The sequence below is a fragment of the Zootoca vivipara genome, chromosome 16 (assembly GCF_965207765.1).
Source record: "Zootoca vivipara chromosome 16, rZooViv2.hap1.1, whole genome shotgun sequence".
Lineage (NCBI taxonomy): Eukaryota > Metazoa > Chordata > Lepidosauria > Squamata > Lacertidae > Zootoca > Zootoca vivipara.
The window spans coordinates 39,935,654-39,958,984 of record NC_142599.1 but is presented as its reverse complement, the minus strand read 5'-3'; the positions used below and the strand labels follow the sequence as shown (position 1 = coordinate 39,958,984).

The 23,331-nt window shown below is 47.9% G+C and overlaps 1 protein-coding gene across 1 annotated transcript; it reads left to right on the top strand.

The window, feature by feature from the left end:
• Positions 1–3,317: 3,317 nt before the first annotated feature.
• On the top strand, positions 3,318–9,702 carry S100A11 (S100 calcium binding protein A11). The gene is made up of 3 exons (XM_035099205.3): positions 3,318–3,385; positions 8,444–8,602; positions 9,362–9,702. The coding sequence occupies exons 1-3, from the start codon at positions 3,383–3,385 to the stop codon at positions 9,527–9,529; spliced, it is 330 nt and encodes a 109-aa protein (XP_034955096.1). The 5' UTR covers positions 3,318–3,382; the 3' UTR covers positions 9,530–9,702.
• Positions 9,703–23,331: the final 13,629 nt, after the last annotated feature.

The following is a 23,331-nucleotide window of genomic DNA, read 5'->3' as shown; positions in this document are numbered from 1 at the left end:
TCACGACTGGACCTAATGGTCAGGGGTCCCTTTACCTTTACCTTTTACCATGCAGAATGTAAAGGTAAGGTAAAGGTAAAGGGACCCCTGACCATTGGTCCAGTCGTGACTGACTCTGGGGTTGCGCGCGCATCTTGCATTATTGGCCGAGGGAGCCGGCGTATAGCTTCCAGGTCATGTGGCCAGCATGACAAAGCCGCTTCTGGCAAACCAGAGCAGCACATGGAAACGCCGTTTACCTTCCCGCTGTAGCGGTTCCTATTTATCTACTTGCATTTTGACGTGCTTTCGAACTGCTAGGTTGGCAGGAGCTGGGACCAAGCAACGGGAGCTCACCCCGTCACAGGGATTCGAACCGCCGACCTTCTGATCAGCAAGCCCTAGGCTCAGTGGTTTAAGTTTGATATTTTAGAGAGCAGGCTGGCAGGTGGGGCCCATTACTTTACATCATAGGAGCCTACACAACACAAAACACAGTTGCTGTATGTAGGTTTTATTTTATTAGTTTTTTATCTTATGTTTTGGAAATGTACATCCAGTTTTGTTTTTAATTTTTTTGGGGCCCCCAAGAGTGGGGCCCTAAGCTATAGCTTGTTTAGCTTATACATAAATCCAGCATTGCACATACACCACACTCCCACCCCGCAGAATAGCCCCCCCACACACACACAGACCCTTTCTTCGAATTGGGCTCAAAGACACAGCCCTTTTCATCTGGGGAGGGCAGATTTTTCAGCCTGAGGGCTGCATTGCTACATGCAATCTTCTGGGGGATGCATGTCTGGCAGAGCACAAAATGTGAACCTTCTCTGCCACTCTCAGCCCTCACTCCACACACCTGCATGCACACAAAAAGCCATACGACCCGTGATGCTCAGTACACCCTGAATGTCGGGTATCTGATTGAAAAGGGAAAAATGGGGAGAGGGAAACAGGAGAGGGGAGAAGGGGAAAGCCCTGCTTGGAAGGAATGGCTGTCTGGAAGCCTCCAGCACTTTTGATAGGCAAGAGGTTGTATTGCAACTTTTTGTTGCGGCGCACATCTTTTTTTTGTAACATAAGGAACTGGCTATTGCAGCATGCATGAACACAACAGAGGTGACCAAGAGCCTTTGGGTAATAAAAGTGGAGATGGGGAAATTCTTCTTGGTCTGATGACAGGAGGAGTCCAGTTACTCAAGAGGAATGTCCTCTTTCCCCTGCAAAATATTGAAGCTCTGTCTCCTTGGATCCTCTCCAGCCCTTAGCTAAAACTGGAGTTTGAGGGCTGCTGAGAGATTGGGGTGGCGTCTCCATGTCGCTTTGACATTGCCTCTAAACTGCTGGGCTGGCTTGCCACCTATTCAGCCTGTAGATTTGTGAATCGGGGCCCTTTGGTCTGATCCAGCTGCTACCAGTGGTAGCCAAACTCAGCCCTCCAGAAGTTTTGAGACTACAACTCCCATCATCCCTAGGTAGCAGAACCAGTGGTCAGGGATGGTGGGAACATCTGGAGGTCCGAGTTTGGCCACCACTGTCGAGACTTTTCATGTGTTTTGTTGATATAGCGGTTGTCTCAAGGTCACCCAGCCAGCTTTTTGCAAACCACTTTGAGGTGTGTGTTTTATTGCAATCAAGCAGCATATAAAATTTAGGAAAGAATCATAAATAATATCCAAGTGAGGATTTGAACACAGGCCTCCATTCCACACCAAGCTCAGCACTCTAACCACTGCATTGCACTGCCTCTGTGCCTTGGCATGGCCTTATCCAGTCAAGGACGTTCTCACGTGAGAGCCAGTGTGGTGCAGTGGTTAGTGTTGGGCTAGGCTACGGCCTCGGAGAGACCAGGGTTCGAATCTCCACTCGGCCTTGGCGCTTGCTGGGCGTGACCTTGTACCAGTCTCGGCCTCATCAACCTCACAGGGATGTTGTGGGCAGGTCCATCTTACCCATAGAGGCTAGTGGCGCGGGACTCCAGGGCACCAAGTTTTGGAGGGCACCAGGCGAGAGTCCGGGGAACACCGAACGAGCTCGCAGAGTGAGCAAGTGTGTGTGCGCTGCTCCCGCCACGTGTCAGCTCGGTTTTGTCCCTTTTAGCCTGCAGGCACCAAATTCTGCGGAGCGCCAGAAGGCTAAAAGGGAAAAACCGAGGCGGCACTCGGTGGGAGCAGCGCACGTGCCCCCGCTCACTTGGCACAGGCCCGCTTGCTCGGTGTGCTGCCTGCAGTGGCCACCGTGGCCCGAAGCGGCCAGCTGAGCCAGGAGGCGCCGCGTCCAGCCTCTGCCTCTTCTCTGCCAGAGGAGCTGCCCTCCAGCCGCTGCCTGTCTCCTCCAGCCCTAAAAGGTCAAAAACTCTGGGAAGGGGGGGCGCCGGAGGGATCTTTGCACCACAGTGCAGGATATGCTTAAGACGGCCCTGGTTGTGGGGATTAAATAAGGGAGAGCCATGTGTTTGAGCTCCTTGGAGATAAGGCAAGATAGAAATGCAACAAGTAAATAATTAAAAAACGATGCAGGTATATTTTCAAAAGCTTTATTAGCGCAATTCCAATAACCGCAAATAGCATGTGCATAAATATTTCTTGGTTCACATATCCTGACGTTCTCAATTTATTATTGCTTTTGCTACTATTATATTTATTTTTACCCCACTTTAAGAGCTAAAAACATATAGATGATTGTTACCAAGTAATTAAACTTTGGTGGGATTTTTAAAAACGCAGCATCGATGGGTAACCATTTTTGTTTCATCTATTTTATTTTATTTTTTAAAAAAAACAAACGTGATTTTATTAATCTAGATTTCCAAGACTGCCTACAAAGGAGAACCATAAAACAAACATAAAAGATCAAAAACATCAGAGCCATCTTTGAATATCTAAAGGGTTGTCAACTGGGAGATATTTTGATCAAGCTGAACGCAGGCCACAGCTGGGAAGTTGCATCTCAGAGTCGTCGTCGTCCCCAACTCTTGAGAAAAGGGGAGCCTCGCCTGTTGGATTCCTGCCTGCTTGGCACAGCGCTGCAACCAGAAAATTTATGTATACAGAAAGAGGGGAGGGGGGAGAGAGAGATAACAGGGAAGCCAAGAGAAACAAACTTTCTCTGCCTCCCCCCTCCGTCTCACATTCCTGAGTGAAAAAGGAAGGTGGGGCTTGTGTGCTCTCCAAACAGGCATGTCTGGCTTTGTCATTTCAAAGCAATTGCTCAAGCGAGGAGGGGAAGGGGGGGAGGCCATCTCTTTAACCGGAGGGGAGCAGGGCGTCGGCTGGGAGGGGAGGGGCCACAGAGCCACCCGTTGCGCATCAAATCCCTCGCTCAGAGCTAGCTTTCCAACCCAGCGGCCAGCCAGCCAGCCAAGTCTCTGCGTCCTATCGACTGACACTCTTTCTCCAGCGCTATGGTAAGTTGACGCCCCGACGCTTGACACTCCTGCAAGAGGGCACCGGGATTTATGCGCCCTGATGCGCAGGAACAGGGGAGGGTAGAACTCTCTTCCTATTTTTGTAATGAGACAGCAGGCCCAGAAAGTTTGTTTCCGTTTGGTGGGAAGGCAAAGCGAGGAGTGGAAAGGGCTTTGGCAGGGGGAACGAGAGGTGCCAGGCCAAAGGTGAGCTCATCCTCCCCGATCAAGGCTCCTGGAAGACACGCATGGCTAGGGTTGCCAGACTCAATAGAGGACAGGACTTCTTGTTTAATTTCCAAGCAAAGGGTCTGCTGGTTTCTCTTTAAGGTTTCCAGACTCAAAAGAGAGCAGGGCAATTAAAGGCACAGAAGTCCTGTCCTCTATTGAGTCTGGCAACCCTATGCATGGCACATAGCTGAGCCCTGAGGGCCCCAAATCTAGTTTTCCTTGCTCATTCGTGTTTGTCGCATGGAAGACTCCACTCGTTCCCTGCAGCAAACATTTCAATTTGGAAGGGAAGGCGCATGGCAGCGCATGGTGGCACATAGCGATGCGCCAGAGAGCCACGCATGGCCATGGTGTTTGCTGGTGCTGTTTTTCTAGAAAAATGAGCTGCCTAGATCTCACCATGAACACCTCCCTCGTTCTCTTATAATGGCAATGGCACCCACCTGAGAGGTGCCGGAACTGAGTTCTGGTGAGCTGGGGGGGGGGAAGCTCTGGTGTTTGGAGAGAGGTGCGCCTCCCTTTAACTTTGAAACATGGTGGGCACGCCCGACGTCTGAGATTCATGTCTTCCTTCAAAGGGCTTCAGGCCACAGATAGAGGACTTGGCTTCATCCCACCATAACCACTCAGAGTAAGAGTCAAAAATTGGCCTAATAGCAGGTGAAGGGCTTTTCATAAGAAGAAAAGACCTCTGGGACCATTCCTGGTTAGTTTCAGTTGTGTTCAAGGGAGACCTAGGCAAGGGCGTGGCTGCATTTGCCACCTTGAGACATGCACACACCCAGAGCGCACAGCACATCAACTTGTGCGCCTCTATGCGCTGTAGAAGACAATGAGCATTTTGAGGCCAGCAAAACGCCATAGATCCCAGGGCAGGGAGGCATCAACATGTAATAGGATTCCCACTCTGGCAGTCGTTCAACAGGTGAAGCTTTCGTTTCTTGCATGTGTGCATAGCAAGGCCTGTTGGATTTCTGCCTGCCACGTAGCATGCGCACTTTTACCACGAATGAGAACGACAATCCACCATTTAATCTGTGCAACGAGAGATATTCAACAGGTACAGCCTGCCCAGTGCTGTTTCACCTTACTGTTAAAAGCTTCACCTGTTGAGCGTCTCCCAAGGTGGATCTCCCACACCAACATACTGAGCTCACCGTCTTTTGCTTTTGTGCCCATGTGCTGGGAGTGTTCCGTATTTCAGTTTTCTACCTCGAACGAGTTGCTATTGAAACATGCAGAAGGCCAAGCCTCCTTTCGGTAGCCTGCTGTGGCTGTAGTCTTTCCCCACAGGAAAAAAAAGTCAAATAAATAAAATGGCCCAATTGGGTTGAGCAAGCAGAAGAGCTGTTGCATCGGGTGCCATAACACCATGGATCTGTTCCCAAATTCCTGGGCCCCGAACAGGACCAGCCCAGATGTCTAAGGGGGTGTGTGATTTTGCAGCAAAGTGAAACCATGCTCCCTCTCTCTCTCTCTCTCTCTCTCTCTCTCTCTCTCTCTCTCTCTCTCTCCACCTTCGGAGAATTAGGAAGCCTCAATACCAGTTGCTGTGACTCACAAGTGGGGAGGGTTGCTGTTGCCCCCAGGTCCTTGCTTTCAGGCTCCCTCCTCCCTGAGGACAAGATGCTGGATTAGATGGGCCCCCTTTGGCCTGATCCGGCAGCCGGGCTTTTCTGATGTTCTTATGGAACCTCCAGGTCCACAGGAAGTCTACCTGGATTCCTAGGTTCTATAGGGTGTTTGACCACTGCCAGAAGCAGGGTGCTGGACCAAATGGGCCCCCTTGGGGCCTGATCCAATTTCAGGACTCTTCTTGTGATCTTTAGCCTGCTGTTCTCCTCCCAACCCTCTCTTAAGTCACCAGGATATCGGATTACGGAAGCGCTGAGAGGAGCTGGCAGCTTTCCTCTTGGTCTCCAACCTTCAGCCGAAAAAGGCCATATTATTTTAGCTACGTGCGTTTGCTAAGAATGGGGCTTAGGAGACAAAAGCAGCTGGAAGAATGAGGAAGAAATGCTTATTCGTCATACTTCCCTTTCAAACATGCTTCCCCTCCCCCCCCCATGGTGCCAACTGTTCCTGCCCTGTGCATGGCTCATCCGAGGGGTTGCCAACTTATACTTCCTCGCACCGTAGCTATGGTTCCAACAGGCAGAAACCCAACAGGGTAGAGAGTTCCTCACCTGGCGGGGAACCTTGTGCTCTGAATCCAGGAGGAATTGTCCTTTCCGCTATTCGATTGCAACTGTTTAAAGAATCACAGAGTTTTAGAGTTCAAAGGGACCCAAGGGGAAGGAACCGCAACTGAAAAGTCTCTATTCAATTCCTCCCGATACCCCTAGTCATATATTAGTAACTGCAGAAAGTCCACAGCTCAGGGAATAGAGCCTCTCTCTTGCATGCAGAAGGACCCAAGTAGGGCTGGGAATCTCCCCTGCCTGAAGCCCTGGAGAGATGCTGCCAGCCAGTGCAGACAGTATCAAGCTAGATGGGCCAATTGCCCGACTCAGCATAAGGCAGCTTCCTACATCCCCTGCAAAAAGAACACCAACAACTTGGGGATCTTTAATGCCCCTCCTTCAAAACCCTTTTATCTGGAACCATGAGGACTGGAATCTTACTTTAATTTGGGGGGAAGAGGCATATCTAAGGCTCACGCTTTGCATGCAGAAGGTCCCTGGATCAACCTCCAAGATCTCCTGGTAGGGCTGGGCCTACCCCCTGCCCCAAACCCTAGAAAGCTTCTGCCAGTCAGTGCTGAGAAGAATGAGCTAGGCAGATCCCGACGGCCTGACTCAGTAGAAGACCGATTCCTATGTTCTGCCTTCCAGGTTTTCGCCACACAAGGGCAAAAAAATGGCTAGGCTGGAAAGGAGGCCCAAGGGATCATTTGCCTCCTTCACCTCCCCTCCCCAAGACGCATCCTGCAAATTTCAGCCAGACACGCCCAAGCTTCCCCTCCTCCGCCCACCCGGGTCCGTTCATTCCTCTGCTCTGAGCAAACAGGCCGTTTCACACAGTCTTTCTTGGCAGGGCAGACTCCCAGGCGCAGCTCCCAAAAATGACTCATCACCCATGACCCCACCCCACCCCACCCCACCTCTGCCCCAGGGCTCCTCTCTCACACACACTCAGAGGCTGCAAGGACACATAAGGCCACTAGAGGGTGAAATGAGGGCACCTTAATTCTCTTTGGATTTGATCTAAATTTATTATCTGCCTATCCGTTCCACCTTTTTCCTCCCAGGAGCTCAACGGGGGGGGGGGGGGGGCAAGCACACTTCTTTCTCTCCCCATTTCATTCTCACAACAACCTGGTGAGGTAGGTTAGGCTGAGAGACGGAGATGGGCCTCCGGGTCAATGGCCGAGCGAGAATCTGAACCCTGCTCTTCCAAAAGTCCTGTTTGGAGGCAGGAAGGCTTCCCAGTTGCAGGGAACCACAGGTGGGAAGAGGGCTCAGTTCCTGATGGATTAGATGCCCCCCCCTGCTTTTAGTCTGATCCAGCCAGGGTCTTCCTTATGGAACCTCCAGGTCCAGAGGCAGTCTATCCAGAGTCCTATGTTCTTGGCATATGTGGCTATGGCAAGGAGAGGATGCTAGACTAGGCAGGCCATTGGCCCAGTCTTCTGATGTTCTTCATTAAAACAATTTCAGGTTGACAAATGGTTCTAATCCAATGCAAACACAAATTAGGGGGGAGGGGAGGTGCTTCCAGGTGTCCCTTTTATTATGCATTAAAGTTAACGATATCGTTTTCAATACCATTCGTGCCTGAAAAATTATACACACACAGAAGTTCGTACCCAGTGCAGTGTTTGTTTGTTTTTTAATAATACACCAGAATAAAAGAAATACTTTTGAAATCTAATCTAACAAGAAAGAAGAGCAAAATAAAGGAAAAAGAGATAGGAAAATGGGAAAAGATTAAAAAATACTTCTGGTTCTGTGTCTGACAGCTAAATATAGTATTCACTGATTAATATCCAGGTATTCTCTTTTTTTAAAAGCTCCTGCTTCATTTCTGATCAGCACATGGCCCATAGCTTCCTGCTGAAATCCTTTAACTTTTTCATCCCAGATATTCTATTTGTGTGTGTTCTATGTTTGCTGCACTATAGCCCCCCTTCCAGGCAGCAATTACATGGTACAGCGCTGGGTGAGCCTTGCAGAACATTTAATAAAGCATAATAAACACTATTGTTGCATCAGTGGCAGAATATACAAACACAGAAAAGCCAGCCACCAGTCTACAGGAGCTCTGACGGCGGAGGGCAAATGGGAAACTGCCCAACAGCAGCCCCAGTCTGCCCCCATCTGCCTGCCTTCTTACTTACAACCAGGCCAGGGAGTGGCCCTGCCTGTCTGTTTCCTCCTCCTTATCCTTGATGTTGCTCTTGTCGAACTCATCAGAGAGGAGGAGCAGGAGGACAAAGCTAGAATTAGTGGTCACTGCCTGCCATTGGCTCTCTGGCGCCCCCTACTGCCGGGCTCCCTGCCTTCCACCCTACCAGTTTCCACAGTGTCACCAGACAACCAAATTGCGGGGAAATCCCCAGTTAAAAGGTTACTTGGGAAAGGTTATGGGTTGCTCTGGAGCAGGAATCCCCAAACGCAGCCCTCCAGATGTTTTGGGACTACAACTCCCATCATCCCTAGCCAACAGGACCCGTGGTCAGGGATGATGGGAATTGTAGTCCCAAAACATCTGGAGGGCCGAGTTTGGGGATGCCTGCTCTGGAGCATTAAGTAATTGCAGCCACTGGGATAGTGGCAACTGTGAAAGAAAGACTCTTAAAAACAAATCGCTTTCTCGTTCCTCCAGTCGTCGAAGTACCCCGTCGGTCCCACAGAAACAGAGCGCTGCATCGAGTCGCTCCTCGCCGTTTTCCAGCGCTATGCTGGCCGGGATGGCAACGCCTGTACACTGTCCAAAAGGGAGTTCCTGACCTTCATGAACACCGAGCTGGCAAGTTTCAGCAAGGTATGGTTTCCAAAGGTTCTAGAGCAGTGAAGGTTGGTCTCTTTGGGTGAATGGGGCATTGCCCCACCAACCTCTGCTTCCTTCTGTCTTATGAACAGCCCAGCGAGTGGGGCTGGCTATCAGTTTCCTCCCCCTCAGTCTCAGCGTTGACCCCTTCTAGAACTGAACAGGGAGGAGGGTGGGAACAAAACTAGAATTTGTCTGCCATCGGCACTGTGGCGCCACCTACTGCTGGGCTCCCTTACTTCCAGCCTACCAGCATCCATGGTCAAGGAAAGTGTCAAAGCTATAAGCCAATGGACCTCCAGATCTGTCTGCAACTTTCCCACAGCAAGAAAGTAGAAACAGACCAGAGTAGAGACAAGGAGCCAGAGGGGGAGGGAAGGTCGAGAAGCAATCCAAGAAATCAGGGGACACACACCAAAGATAACCGAGGATGCAGGAACACTCTGGAACTCGGATTGTATTGCTCAAGAAAGGCGCAGAACACGAAGATCATTTCTACTCCCAGACTATGAAATTCCCAGAGTGGTTAAATGATCAGTCCCTCTTCACAGGGGAGCTCTTAGAATTGTAGCTCTGGGAGGGGAATTGGAGTCTCCTAACTCTCAGCACCCATAACAAACTACACCTCCCAGGATTCTTTGGGGGAAGCCATGACTGTTTATCGTGGCATTGCAGTGCTTTCAACGTATGGGGCGAGTGTACACAGCCTTATGCAGAGTGAATCCTCATCTAAAACTCCTCCCTGCCTTTCAGAATCAGAAAGACCCGGGCGTCCTCGATCGCATGATGAAAAAGCTTGACATGAACAACGATGGACAGCTGGACTTTGGCGAGTTCTTGAACCTCATCGGGGGACTTGCCCAGGCCTGCCACAGCCAGGTGTTGGCATCCCCCACAGCTGGTGTCCCCCCGAAACCATGAAACACCCCAATTTATTGGCCTTTCCGAGCCAAGACCAAAGTCTTCTCAAACATTCCAAAATCCAGCACTTCTGTGAGTCCGCAAAACACGAGCCACATCCGACATGGAAAAGCAAGCGACCCTCTCTTCATATATTATTTTTTTCTCAATAAAACGGATGGGTTAAACACAAAGGTCTAGTTGTTTACTGTACAAAGCACCCAGCAGGGAGCATTTGATTGCACTCTTGCCAGAGGACTTAGCCATGTGAGGCCCCTGCCCCAAAATTCTGAACTTTCCCCATTTTTTAACAATTAAAAAATAAGTCTCTATAGTCCTTTGCATGATCGAGACAAGTGTGCAGGCAGAATTCTACTCAACCAATAGATAAGTGGGAAGATATTTACTTTGTCCTTCCAGAATTCGAGCCTGGAAAGGATTGTCATCCCTGGTTTATTGTTTATTCCTTTTATTGCCATTATTGTTTTGTAGGCTTTTTATTTTTACAGGCCAAAGAAAGTTCTCCATGCAATGCATAAAGAACGGATGAAACTCTCCCCCTCAGGAAACCACCAGTTTGGATACCATACATGGTTCCAGATTCAAAGACAGTACAGTCGTACCTCAGAAGTTGAATGGAATCAGTTCCGGGAGTCCGTTCGACTTCCAAAACATTCGGAAACCAAATCGCGGCTTCTGATCGGCTGCAGGAAGCTCCCGCAGCCAATCAGAAGCCGCAGAAGCCCCATCAGAAGTTCAGGTTCCAAAAAAACATTTGCAGACCAGAACAGTCACTTCCAGGTCTGTGGTATTTGGGAGCCAAAATGTCTGAGTTCCAGGGTATTCGGGATCCAAGGTACAACTGTATGGTACTGAATCCCAATTGCTGGTGAGCATCAATGGGAGAGGGTTTCTGAAAAATAAGTCATGTCAGACTAATCTGATCTCATTTTTTGACAGAATTACAAGCCTGGTAGATGAAGGGAATGCTGTGGGTATAGCCTATCTTGATTTCAGCAAGGCCTTTGACAAGGTGCCCCATGATATTCTTGTAAAGAAGCTGGTAAAATGTGGGCTAGACAATGCTACCATTCAGTGGATTTGTAACTGGTTGACTGACCGAACCCAAAGGGTGCTCATCAATGGCTCCTCTTCATCCTGGAGAGTAGTGACTAGTGGGGTGCCACAGGGTTCTGTCTTGGGCCCAGTCTTATTCAACATCTTTATCAATGACTTGGATGATGGGCTTGAGGGCATCCTGAGCAAGTTTGCAGATGACACCAAATTGGGAGGGGTGGCTAATACCCCAGAGGACAGGATCACACTTCAAAATGACCTTAACAGATTAGACAACTGGGCCAAAGCAAACAAGATGAATTTTAACAAGGGAAAATGTAAAGTACTACACTTGGGCAAAAAAAAAATGAAAGGCACAAATACAGGAAGGGAGACACCTGGCTTGAGAGCAGTACATGTGAAAAGGATCTAGGAGTCCTGGTAGACCACAAACTTGACATGAGTCAACAGTGTGATGCAGCAGCTAAAAAAGCCAATGCAATTCTGGGCTGCATCAATAGGAGTATAGCGTCTAGATCAAGGGAAGTAATAGTACCACTGTATTCTGCTCTGGTCAGACTTCACCTGGAGTACTGTGTCCAGTTCTGGGCACCACCGTTCAAGAAGGATACTGATAAGCTGGAACGTGTCCAGAAGAGGGCAACCAAAATGGTCAAAGGCCTGGAAACAATGCCTTATGAGGAATGGCTTAGGGAGCTGGGTATGTTTCGCCTGGAGAAGAGAAGGTTAAGGGGTGATATGATAGCCATGTTCAAATATATAAAAGGATGTCATATAGAGGAGGGTGAAAGGTTGTTTTCTGCTGCTCCAGAGAAGCGGACACGGAGAAATGGATTCAAACTACAAGAAAGAAGATTCCACCTAAACATTAGGAAGAACTTCCTGACAGTAAGAGCTGTTCGGCAGTGGAACTTGCTGCGAAGAAGTGTGGTGGAGTCTCCTTCTTTGGAGGTCTTTAAGCAGAGGCTTGACAGGCATATGTCAAGAATGCTTTGATGGTGTTTCCTGCTTGGCAGGGGGTTGGACTGGATGGCCCTTGTGGTCTCTTCCAACTCTATGATTCTATGAGGGTTGGGGGCTTTTGGTGGGTTTCCCACCAACCTCCACTTTCCCCTCAGCCACCCACACTCCACCATCCTCCTTACTTACAAACCAGCTGGGATGACCTGGCTGTGAACAATGCCCTCCTTAGTCTCAGAATCGTCCTTATAAAACTCAGCCAAGAGGAGACTAGGGGGAAAACCAGAATTAGTTGGCTCCACCCGTCGCTGGCTTTCTGGTGCCACCTACTGTTTGGCTCCCGGTACAAGCTAAAAAAAGTTATAGCTTAGGGCCCCACTCTCTTAGAGGGCCCCCCAAAAAATAAAAGGCAAAAAACTGGATGTACAGGTGAAACTCGAAAAATTAGAATATCGTCGAAAAGTTCATTTGTTTCATTAATGCAACTTAAAAGGTGAAACCAGTATACCGGTAGGAGAGAGACTCATGACATGCAAAGTGAGATGTATCAAGCCTTTATTTGTTGTAATTGTGATGATTATGGCGTACAGCTGAAGAAAACCCCAAATTGACAATCTCTTAAAATTAGAATAGTGTTTAGCTACTCAATCCATAACTCCTGCAAAGGGTTCCTGAGCCTTTAAATGGTCTCTCAGTCTGCTTCAGTAGGAATCACAATCATGGGAAAGGCTGCTGACCTGACAGTTTTAATCTTCAAGAAATTCGTGTATTCTAATATTTCTGTTTGAAGCCGCCCAGAGTGGCTGGGGAAACCCAGCCAGATGGGCAGGGTATAAATAATAAATTATTATTATTATATAATTATTATTGTGCATCCTTGAGACCCTCCATAAGGAGGGAAAGCCTCAAAAGGCAATTGCAAAAGAAGTTGGATGTTCCCAAAGTGCTGTATCAAAGCACATATTGAGTTTTCCAGAATTAAATGCTTCCGGAAATAAATGTTTTGGTTTTCAAACGTTTCAGAAGTTGAAAGGTCTTCCAGAACGGATTACGTACAAAAAGTGAGGTAGCACTGTACCAGTTAGGAAAAAGCTGGTTTTAGTGAACATCTTATACCTGTATATGGTCAGTTTAAAGGGAACATTATGCGGTCCCTTGTGGCAAAAAAATAGGCACAGGCAAAATTTGAAGCAAGATTTCAGGTGCTGCAAAGGCGGCTTGTTCCAACCGTATCTGCCACCCTGAAAGCGATTGGTGTGCAGGTTAGCCACTCGGGGGCGCTGCTGTGCCTATGAATCAGCCAGCCAAAGCTCTCTGTGGCAGAAGGCCAAATTCTTAAGTGCCATTTGCATTCCTGCCTAATCTGGTCCAACACACACAGTCCGGCTGATTCTCCTCTACCCAGCCTCCAGGGATTTAGGGGGGTTGCGGTCCGGGGCGATGGGACTATCAGCCAATCACCCATTCCCACCCCCCTTCTGAGTAATACCCCTCCCCACCCTCTCACTATATATAAGGGTCTGGTGACGTCTGTTTCAGTGTATCTGAAGAAGTGTGCAAGCACACGAAAGCTCATACCTTTGACAAACTTAGTTGGTCTCTAAGGTGCTACTGGAAGGATTTTTGTTATTTTGTTTCGACTACGCCACACCAACATGGCTACCTACCTGTAACTGGGAGTATCCATGGCACACTGCTCAGTTTTAGAGTCACAGGGAGTGAGCTGCATTTGGGGGATGAAAGCAGATACCAGTTATGGCGCAGACAGGGAAACTCTTGCCCACCAGATGTTGTTGGACTACAGATCCCATCAGCCTCAGTAAACCAGCATAGATTATAGCCAGGGGGGAGGATGGGAACTGGAGTCCAACAACCTATGAAGGCCCACAGGTCCCCCGCTAGGGCAGGGCAGGGGGACGTGTGGCCCTCTGAATGTTGTTGGATTACAACTCCCATGTTTCTTTAGGGATGGCAGGGAGTAGGCCTGCAATTCAGGTCACATTTAATGGTGGACCTACAAAATTCACACTTTCCAACACAACATGCAAACCGAAAAGCTGCCTTCCTTCAAAACCTGCACCTCTCTGACTTTTGCAATGCAGTGTGAGCGAAGGGTATGCAAAATGTATATCCTAGCAGGCATCCCCAAACTCGGCCCTCCAGATATTTTGGGACTACAATTCCCATCATCCTTGACCACTGGTACTGTTGGCTAGGGGTGATGGGAGTTGTAGTCCCAAAACATCTGGAGGGCCGAGTTTGGGGGTGTCTGGGTCAAACCATCACAGGAGATGTTGACATTTTGGGAGGTTGGATAGTTACAATGGAATGGTCTCAATCGTGGGCTGCACATTTTTATTCTTATTTATTTATGATTATTACTTTGTCAAAATAAAATAAAAATTTAAAGAAAGGAAATAAATGAAGGGTTATTTCAAAAATGAATGTGTTTTTGGATTAACGTGTCATAATTATAATGTGTTTATATTATTAAAACGTTGCCAGTTGTTTGGTGACCTTTGTGTAACAAGAGGCAAACAAGTTTGATAAATAAGAATAAAAACAAAAAACAAAAAAAGGAAGAGGGATGGAATGATAGGCCACCCTGGGAATTGTAGCTCTTGTGAGGGGAATGCACAACAGCCCTCAGCACCCTTAGCATACTACAACTCCCAGAATCCTTTGGGGGAAGCCATGATTCTTTAAAGGAGCACCATAGAGCTTTAAATGCATGGGTGTGAATGTGGCCTTTATCTCAACAGGGAAGACGTTACAGTGCCAAAACTAGAATTAGTTGGCTCTTGTCCTAACCCTCCTCCCAAAGAATTCTGGGAGCTGTAGTTTGTTGCAGTTGCTGAGAGTTGTTCAGAGATTGCCCCCTGCATTCCCCTCACAAGAGCTAAATTTTCCAGAATGGTTTAACAATCGGTCCCTTCTGCAAGGAAATTCAGAAATTGCAGCTCTGTGAGAAAAATAGGAGTTGCCTAACAATTCTCAGCACCCGAACAACCGACTGCTCCCAGAATCCTTTGTGGGGAAGCCATGACTGTTCAAAGTGGTATCACCCCTATAGACTTCACTGCACTGCTTAGATCAGGCACCCCCAAACTCTGCCCTCCAGATGTTTTGGGACTGCAACTCCCATCATCCCTAGCCAACAGGACCAGTGGTCAGGGATGATGGGAACTGTAGTCCCAAAACATCTGGAGGGCAGAGTTTGGGGATGCCTGGCTTAGATCAACTCAATCTACTCAGAGCTCACTTAGGATGCAGGTAAATCCGTAAACCCTTCCCCAACCCCACATGATCTCAACTGGTCCTGTTTATAAGGAAGGAAACTTTTCTGAGGCAACTACCCTCTGTTGATACACACCGTGTACTGCTAACATCCTCCCGTCAGGGAACACGCAAAAACCCACAAAATTGTGCAACCAGTTTGAAGGTTGACAACTGAAAGTTGCTTGTTTTCTCAGAAATGCCGGGGGGAGGTGGGGCAGGAAGGTGCAGTATTTTTTGAAAGCGTCCGTGCTCACAAATAAAGGAACTGCTCCCCAACGGGATGGAGATCAAGGGACATGTTCTACGGGCGGAATCTCAGCTACGCAGCTGCAAATATAACGTTTTAAGTGTGTTTTAAGTGCATTACACAAAGGCGACACCAGATGGCACAGGTGAGCTAATGGCAAATTTCATCTATATTGTAAAACCTTTAAAAAAAATCCACAGCGTTTTTTGAAATACATGTGTAGATTCAGCCTTAGAGAAGACTATTCGCCATAATGGCTATGCTCTGCCCTCCATAGCCAGAGGCAACGATGCTTCCTGAATACCAGTTGCTGAAAACCACAGCTCCAATCCTGCTTGCTGGTTTCCCACAGGAACCTGGGTATCGTCTGCAGTTGCCGACAGTAGCTCTCCAGTGTTTTATAGAATCGTAGAATTGTAGGAGGGACCCTGGGGGTCATCTAGCCCAACCCCCTGCAATTTCAGGCAGGGGACATTGCCTGTTCTTCCAGCACATGCTGGCGATCAAACCTGGGACACCTTGCACGCAAAGTGGGCGCATGAGCCACAGCCCTTTCCCTAACAATAAAGTACAATTCTAGTCCTCATGGTTCTGAAGGGCTGGTTTAAAAAGGATCAGGGGAAGCTGCCTTGCAGCAACTCAGGCCATGCTCCAAGAAGCTCAGTACTGTCTGCACTGACTGGCAGCGTATACCTGAAGGAGCATCTCCATCCCCATCGTCCAGCCCGGACCCTGAGGTCCAGTGTTGAGGGCCTTCTGGTGGTTCCCTCTCTGTGAGACGTGAAATTACAGGGAACCAGGCAGAGGGCCTTCTCAGTAGTGGCTCCCGTCTTGTGGAACGCCCTCCCATCAGATGTCAAGGAAATAAACAACTATCTGACGTTTAGAAGACATCTGAAGGGAAGTTTTTAATGACTGATGTCAGGGGCGTAGGAAGATAGGGGCAGTAGGAGCGGGCCGCCCCGAGTGGCAGGCTCCAAGGGGCACCATCGCGGGCACCCACCCCGCCCCCCCAAACGCATGCCCCACCATGTCACGCCCCTCTGGGAGGCATGCCCCACCCCCGGAACGTGCAGCCTGCCCCTTCGGGAGGTGCGCCCCGCCCCCAGAACGGGTGCCAGCCCCTCCCCCGGTGCCGGCGCATGAAGCTCCGCCACTGACTGATGTTTTATTGTATTTTTAATCTTTGGTTGGAAGCTGCCCAGAGTGGCTGGGGAAACCCAGCCAGGTGGACGGGGTAAAGGTAAAGGTAAAGGGACCCCTGACCATTAGGTCCAGTCGTGACCGACTCTGGGGTTGCGCGCTCATTATTGGCCGAGGGAGCCTATCACAGCGCCACCTGGGTCCTATTATTATTATTATTATTATTATTATTATTATTATTATTATTATTATTATTATTTCTGAGCTTTCGGTCAAAGGGGTGTCTCTCCCTCAGCCCTACCGGGAGATGCTAAGGACCTGGGACTTGCTATGTGTACCGCAGTGCGTCCAGAGTCTTGGCAAAACGCATGGGTGCTTGCTACAAAGCAAAGTCCACCCCTCACCTCTGCTGGTCTCCTTTCCCATTGCGTGGCTCCTCCGGCCCCTCTTCCAGGTGTACTCCAATGGGCTGTCGTCAATGAAGGCCCATTAGCCGCTATCGCACCAGCCATCGCTTCCTGCTTCCTGCTCGCTTGGCAGCCTCCCAGGGAATGCTGAGGCTTCTCTTGGAAACTCAGAGAACAGCTTAATCACTCTCTTCTTCTCTCTCTCTCTCTTTCAATCTCTCTCGCTGCATCGCCTCATCTTAACCTGGCAAGGTGTCCTACTTCGAAGGGTCGTCGCCACTCTCTCTGAAGGTGTCCTTGCTTGGAGGCGCTATCTGGCACAAGTCTGGCTCAAAGGGAGAGGTGGGGGACCTTAAGAAAGGAGAGCCTCAGTATGTACGTACCGACAGCAGCTAGAATTCTCTATGCACAAACACGGAATAAGAAGTTCCCAGCAAAGAAGAAAGGATAATTAAAGTCCTGGACTATGAGGAATTGGTAAAAGTTAACAGGCAAAATAAGAGAACCTAATAATGTTTGCTTAGTAAAAGAAGGGAAGCCTTTTTTGGACTATTTAAAGAAATATTATAGTATGCTGAATTCACGGGCAGGATTTGAGCAACAGATTGAATTAAGAGATTAATGTATCATTGTTATGGCATAAGAGAGAGAAAATAGGGCGCAGCCAGGGGAAGAATCATAGAATCATAGAGCTGGAAGAGACCACAAGGGCCATCCAGTCCAACCTCCTGCCAAGCAGGAAACACCATCAAAGCATTCCTGACAGATGGCTGTCAAGCCTCTGCTTAAAGACCTCCAAAGAAGGAGACTCCACCACACTCCTTGGCAGCAAATCCCACTGTCGAACAGCTCTTACTGTCAGGAAGTTCTTGCTAATGTTTAGGTGGAATCTTCTTTCTTGTAGCTTGAATCCATTTCTCCGTGTCTGCTTCTCTGGAGCAGCAGAAAACAACCTTTCACCCTCTTCTATATGACATCCTTTTATATATTTGAACATGGCTATCATATCACCCCTTAACCTTCTCTTCTCCAGGCTAAACATACCCAGCTCCCTAAGCCATTCCTCATAAGGCATCGTTTCCAGGCCATTTTGGTTGCCCTTTTCTGGACACGTTCCAGCTTGTCTGTATCCTTCTTGAACTGTGGTGCCCAGAACTGGACACAGTACTCCAGATGAGGTCTGACCAGAGCAGAATACAGTGGTACTATTACTTCCCTTGATCTAGATGTTATACTCCTATTGATGCAGCCCAGAATTGCATTGGCTTTTTTAGCTGCTGCATCACATTAAAACACCATGGAAAACGGGGTAGGAAGTTGACAAAATGAAAATAAAATGTATTATGTACAGTGGAACCTCGGGTTACATATCGTCCTCCTTACGAACGCTTTGGGTTACAAGCTCCGCTAACCCAGAAGTAGGTGTTCCGGGTAGCGAACTTTGCCCCAGGATGCTAGTGGAAGTTGTGCGGTGGCGGCAGCGGGAAGCCCCACTAGCAAAAGCGCACCTCAGGTTAAGAACGGTTTCAGGTTAAGAACGGAGCTCCGGAACGAATTAAGTTTGTAACTGGAGGTACCACTGTATTGGAATGTACATGTGAATTTTTTGAAGATCCGGCCAAACAAGCTGGGGCGGTTCCGCCAGTGTTCGGTAGGTGGGCTACTCAAGACGGCTCTCCCATTTTATTCTGTTTTTTCAGACAGAAATGGGATTAACAGGTGAGGTGCGGAAAGCTCCTCAGCCTAACCGCAGCAGCAAAACAGCAAAGGAAACGTCGTACCTCTGTGCGACAGCAGCTGTACTACGCCCTTCAGGAGAACAATGGGGCTCACATTTGGGAGGGGGAAAACACCACCGATCACATTCTTCCCAAAGCAATTTTGCGCCATAAATCAACGCTCAGTTTGAAAGGCACTCCTCAACGTTTTGTGGAGGAAAAGGGTACCGAAAGCTACCAGCAACATAGCTCGGCTCTGCTTCCGTAGTCAGAGCCAGCAACGCTTCTCTTTTTATATATTTTCTGTTTTGCAACAGGGATTAGCCACAGCAACGCGTGGCAGGGCCAGCTAGTTTTATATATTTTCTGTTTTGCAATTTAAAGTACTCATTTTAACATCCTTAAAATATCAATGACTTCCCTTACTTCTCTTTCCATGGTTCATATTACATGTCAAAAATCCCTCCCTATTTTACAGATACTACACCATTCAGTGCCCCATGATTGCATCCATCCAAACTTATTTAGACTGTTGGATTTATCTCAATGCTGCCAGCGTTTCCAGTTGTATACAGTTATTTCCCATATAGTCAATAAACGTTTTCCAATCTTCTCTAAACGTATGTTCTTCTTGTTCTCTTATTCTGCATCTTAAGTCTGCAAACTGAGCATATTCTGTCAACTTGAGTTGCCATTCTTCTTTGGTTGGGAATCTTGCTCCTTTTCCATTTGGGGGCTAACAAAATATGGGCCGCAGTAGTGGCATACATCAATAACCTTTTTTGACACCTGGGAATTTCAGTCTGAATTATCCCCAACAGAAATGACTTTTTTGTTGTTGTTTGTTTTTGGAAAACTACATTTAAACATTTTTTTCAATTTGTTATGGATCATTTCCCAATACTCTTTTACCCTTTTACAAGTTCCTTCAACCTAGGCACCAATGCTTCTAAATACCAGCTGCTGGAAACCACAGGAGGGGAGAGGATTCTTGTGCCTGGATCCTGCTTGCAGGTTTCCCATGGAGGAATCTGGTTGGCCACTGTGGGAACAGGATGCTGGGAACTAGATGGGCCATTGGCCTGATCCAGCAGGCTCTCCTTAAGCTCTTAAGCTTAAACTCTTATATACCTGCCAAGCGTCCTGGGGGGAAATGGAACATCCCGTTTTTTAGCATGAGATCACAGCACCTATTTTTTGTGCTGTGCTATTGTGCTGCGCTTGTAAACACAAACACACACCAAAAGAGTGTATTTTGGGGGACCACGCAAGATTGCATCCCAAAAAAGCTCTTTTCCAGGGTGCGATCATGGCATGGGTCACGCGACTTGCATCCCAGAAGTTGGGCATCCAGTTTTTTTTTTCCTGAAGGGGCTGGACGGTATGCAACTGTTGTGGGCACTCTGAAACCACCCGTTTTACAGAAGAAAATACCCGGAGATAGAGTTTTCTAAAACAAGCAACACCCCCAAAAGGAAATATAGACTAAATAAAGAGGGGGGGGGAACGTAACATCACACACAGACAGGGGAGAAGGTCCACACACAAAAATCCTCTTAAAAATAAAAAAATCCAGGACAGGAGGCTTTGGCAGGCAATCAAGGAGGCATCTGAGGGCCCTGTGGGGAGACAGACTTAAATATTTCAAGCATTTCATCCCAATAAGGGAAATTCGCAGCATAAATTTAAAGTGAAATGATATAACTTCAAACAATCAAAGATTGTTCCCCCCCCCAAAAGAATCCTGGGAGCTATAGTCTGTTAAGGGTGCTGAGAATTGATAGGAACCCCCCCCCCCATTCTCCTCACAAAACTACAATTCCCAGATAGGTTTAACAGCCAATCTCTCTTCCCAGGGAACTCTGGGAATTGTAGGTCCTTAACAAACCACAGCTCCCATAATTCTTTGCGGGAACCCCTGGCCGTTTAAAGTGGAATGACGCCGCTTCAAATGTATGGCGGTGTGCTTGTGGCCTGAATTTTAGGGGGGAGCCTAGATTTAAGACATCTCAAGGCATTGCATCCCATCCCATAATACTCAGCAAGGTCATTTTTCAACACACACCTAGGCCCACAGTCCCGTCCATTGAGGAAGACCCCATCACCACTGCAAAAACAGAAAGGGGAAGGAAAGAAAACCCCAACCACGTTTGAGTGGAGGAGTTTGCAAGAAGCAACATGGGGAGGACAGCCAAGAACAACAGCAAGCATTGTGCTGATCCTCTGCCAGTGGAATTTTAAGAGCACAGGGGAGGGGAAAGGTGGGGCGGGGGGGCAGAGGGAGACGGCCGGAGTTATCTATCATGATGGAAAAAGAAACATCAGTGCAACAGGGTGGGTCGACAGCTCAGTGGGTGGGGTCCTTGCTGTGCACCCAGAGGACCCTCAGTTCAATCTTGGGTGGAGCCACCCTTTCCCTTTTCCCATACTTTGGCACATTTTTTCTCTTTCTCTCTTTTTTTTAATATATAATTTTTTAAATCAAATTTTCTGTTTTATAATTTAAAATACTCATTTGAACATCCTTAAAATAGGAAGGACTTCCCTTCTCTTTCCATGGTTCATTTTGCATATCATAAATCCCTGAAGCTTTGACAAAAACCATTCAGGATTCCACTTTTGCATCCGTCGAAACTTATTTATTGTCACGGTCCGGTCGGCGGGCGGTTGAAGCCCTGACTGAGGACGTCAGGACCAGAGGCAAGATTGTGATGTAGAAGCAGGAACAGGTGCAGGGCTGAGGGTCCAGCAGCAGGCAGTCGCAGGGTCAAGGAGCAAGGCAGAGGTGAAGGTCTGGGAGTCAAGGAGCAAGGCGTCGGCAAGGCAAGGGTCCAAGGGTCGAGGATCAAGACGTTGGCAAGGCAAGGGTCCAAGGAGCGAGAGGTCAGAGGCAACCAGGCAGGGATAGCGTTGCTGTGGCAAAGAGCTGAAGGGAAATGCTGAGCTTTTATCCCTCCCAGCTCTTGCCACCAGCTGCAGTGAGGTATCAAGTGGCCTCACCTGAGTGACCACTCCTTGCCTCTCCAGCACAAGCTGAGGCAGGCCCCAGTCCTGCAAAGCACTACAGGCCCCAGAGCCTGACTCCTGCCCATACTCCTGACATTTATTCTGTTGAATTTATCTTAAGGCTGCCAGCGTTTCCAGCTGGACACAGCTATTTCCCATATATTCAATCAATATTTTACAATCTTCTCTAAGCGTATTTTCTTCCTGTTCTGTTATTCTATATATTAAGTCTGCAGGTTGCGCATATTCTGTCAGCTTGAGTTGCCATTGGGCATCTCACTCGTTTTTTGATTTTGGGGCTAACAAAACATGGGCCGCAGTAGTGGCATCATAAATAACCCTTCACTGTCATCTTTCTCCCTCCCTCCCTCCCTCTCCCTCCCTCCCTCCCTCCATCTCTCTCTCTCTCTCTCTCTCTCTCTCTCTCTCTCATTCCTTCTTTCTCTCTCTCTCTCTGCCACACACTCATTCTCAGGTGCCTCCTCTTTCTCTTTTGGTCACCTCTTTCCCATCCTCTCTCTAGTCAGATCCACAACGAAGTGCATGGCTTCCCTCAAAGAATCCTGGGAACTGTAGTTCCACCCCTCACAGAATTACAATTCCCAGAACCCTTCACAAACTTCAGTCCCCGGGATTCTTTGTGTGTGCGTGCGTGGGGAGCCATTATCATTATTTTTCATTTCTGTACTGCTTTCTATTTCCAAGCCAAAAATCTCAAAGCCGTTTACAGCCCTACATTAAAACATCAAACAACGCAATCCAAAAGAAAGTCAAATATAAAGTTCAAAGCAGAGTTAATTCACGGTAAACTATAATATTATGTTTAAAAGTTTCAAAATAAAGCATTGCAATGGAGGTCACGTTGAACACAGAAAAGTTAACAGCAAAGTAATCTTAAACATTTCAAAATCCAATGTTTCAAAATCAAAATAATCTTAAACATTTCAAAATCAAAAGTCAAATACAGTGGTACCTCAGAAGTTGAACGGAATCTGTTCCGGAAGTCCGTTTGACTTCCAAAATTTTAGGAAGCCAAGGCACGGCTTCTGATTGGCTGCCGGGAAGCTTCTGCAGCCAATCGGAAGCCGTGGAAGCTCCACTGGAAGTTTGGGTTCCAAAGAACGTTCGCAAACCGGAACACTCACTTCCAGGTTTGTGGCATTTGGGAGCCAAAACGCTTGACTCACAAGGCGTTTGGGATCCAAGGTACGACTGTATGAAATGTGCCTTTAAAACAGCATATGTAGTCTACAGCCACATGTCTACTGCAAGGATGACTACCTAAGGAAAGTCATATTTAAACTACGTGCTTTAAAGGCATCTTGTGGATCTCTCCAAGCTGCTAAGATCTCAGTCCCTTCTGTTTGGAGGGGCACCAGTTGCTGGGGATCAGATGGGGAAAGAGTGCTGTGGTTGAGCTCAGGTCCTGCTTGCTGGAAGTCAAAGAAGGTGGCCTTGTGTGTCTCCTACAAATAGTATCATCGACTGGCACACAGCAGTTTCTTTGCCCCTGAGCTATGCAACCCTTTCCCTGAAAATAAAGTTTAAGATTCCAGTCCTCACGGTGCTGAATAAAGGGATGGTTTAAACAGCAACATAAGAAGCTGGCCGAGAACAAGCCAGGCCATTTGTCGCATCCAGTGACCATTTGATCATTTATTTTACAGGAGACATTTATGTGCCACCGAATAATTGGCATTTCTAAGTGGTGTCCATAAAAAGCAACCCGGGCAGCAAAAGGAAACAATAAAAAATTATCGTAAAACCAAACCCTACCTTAAAATCCCTGCTGGAAAAAAGAGGCTTAGTCATGCTCTGAAGTTCAAGGAGGGTCGCTGTCTTAATCTCAGGTGGGTGGGAGTTCCAACGGCTTTGGGGCCTATTACTGTATATTGAATGCATGACCTCTAGTGGGTCAGTAGCAGGAACTCTCCCAGAGATCTCCGTGGAATTTGAGGGATCAGGCCGTTTTGGCTTTTTGTTGAT

Excerpts from the sequence above, each read along its gene's own strand:
- S100A11 (XM_035099205.3), top strand. Across the intron at positions 8,603-9,361 it reads AGCTGGCAAGTTTCAGCAAG|AATCAGAAAGACCCGGGCGT; the intron begins GTATGGTTTCCA and ends CCTGCCTTTCAG.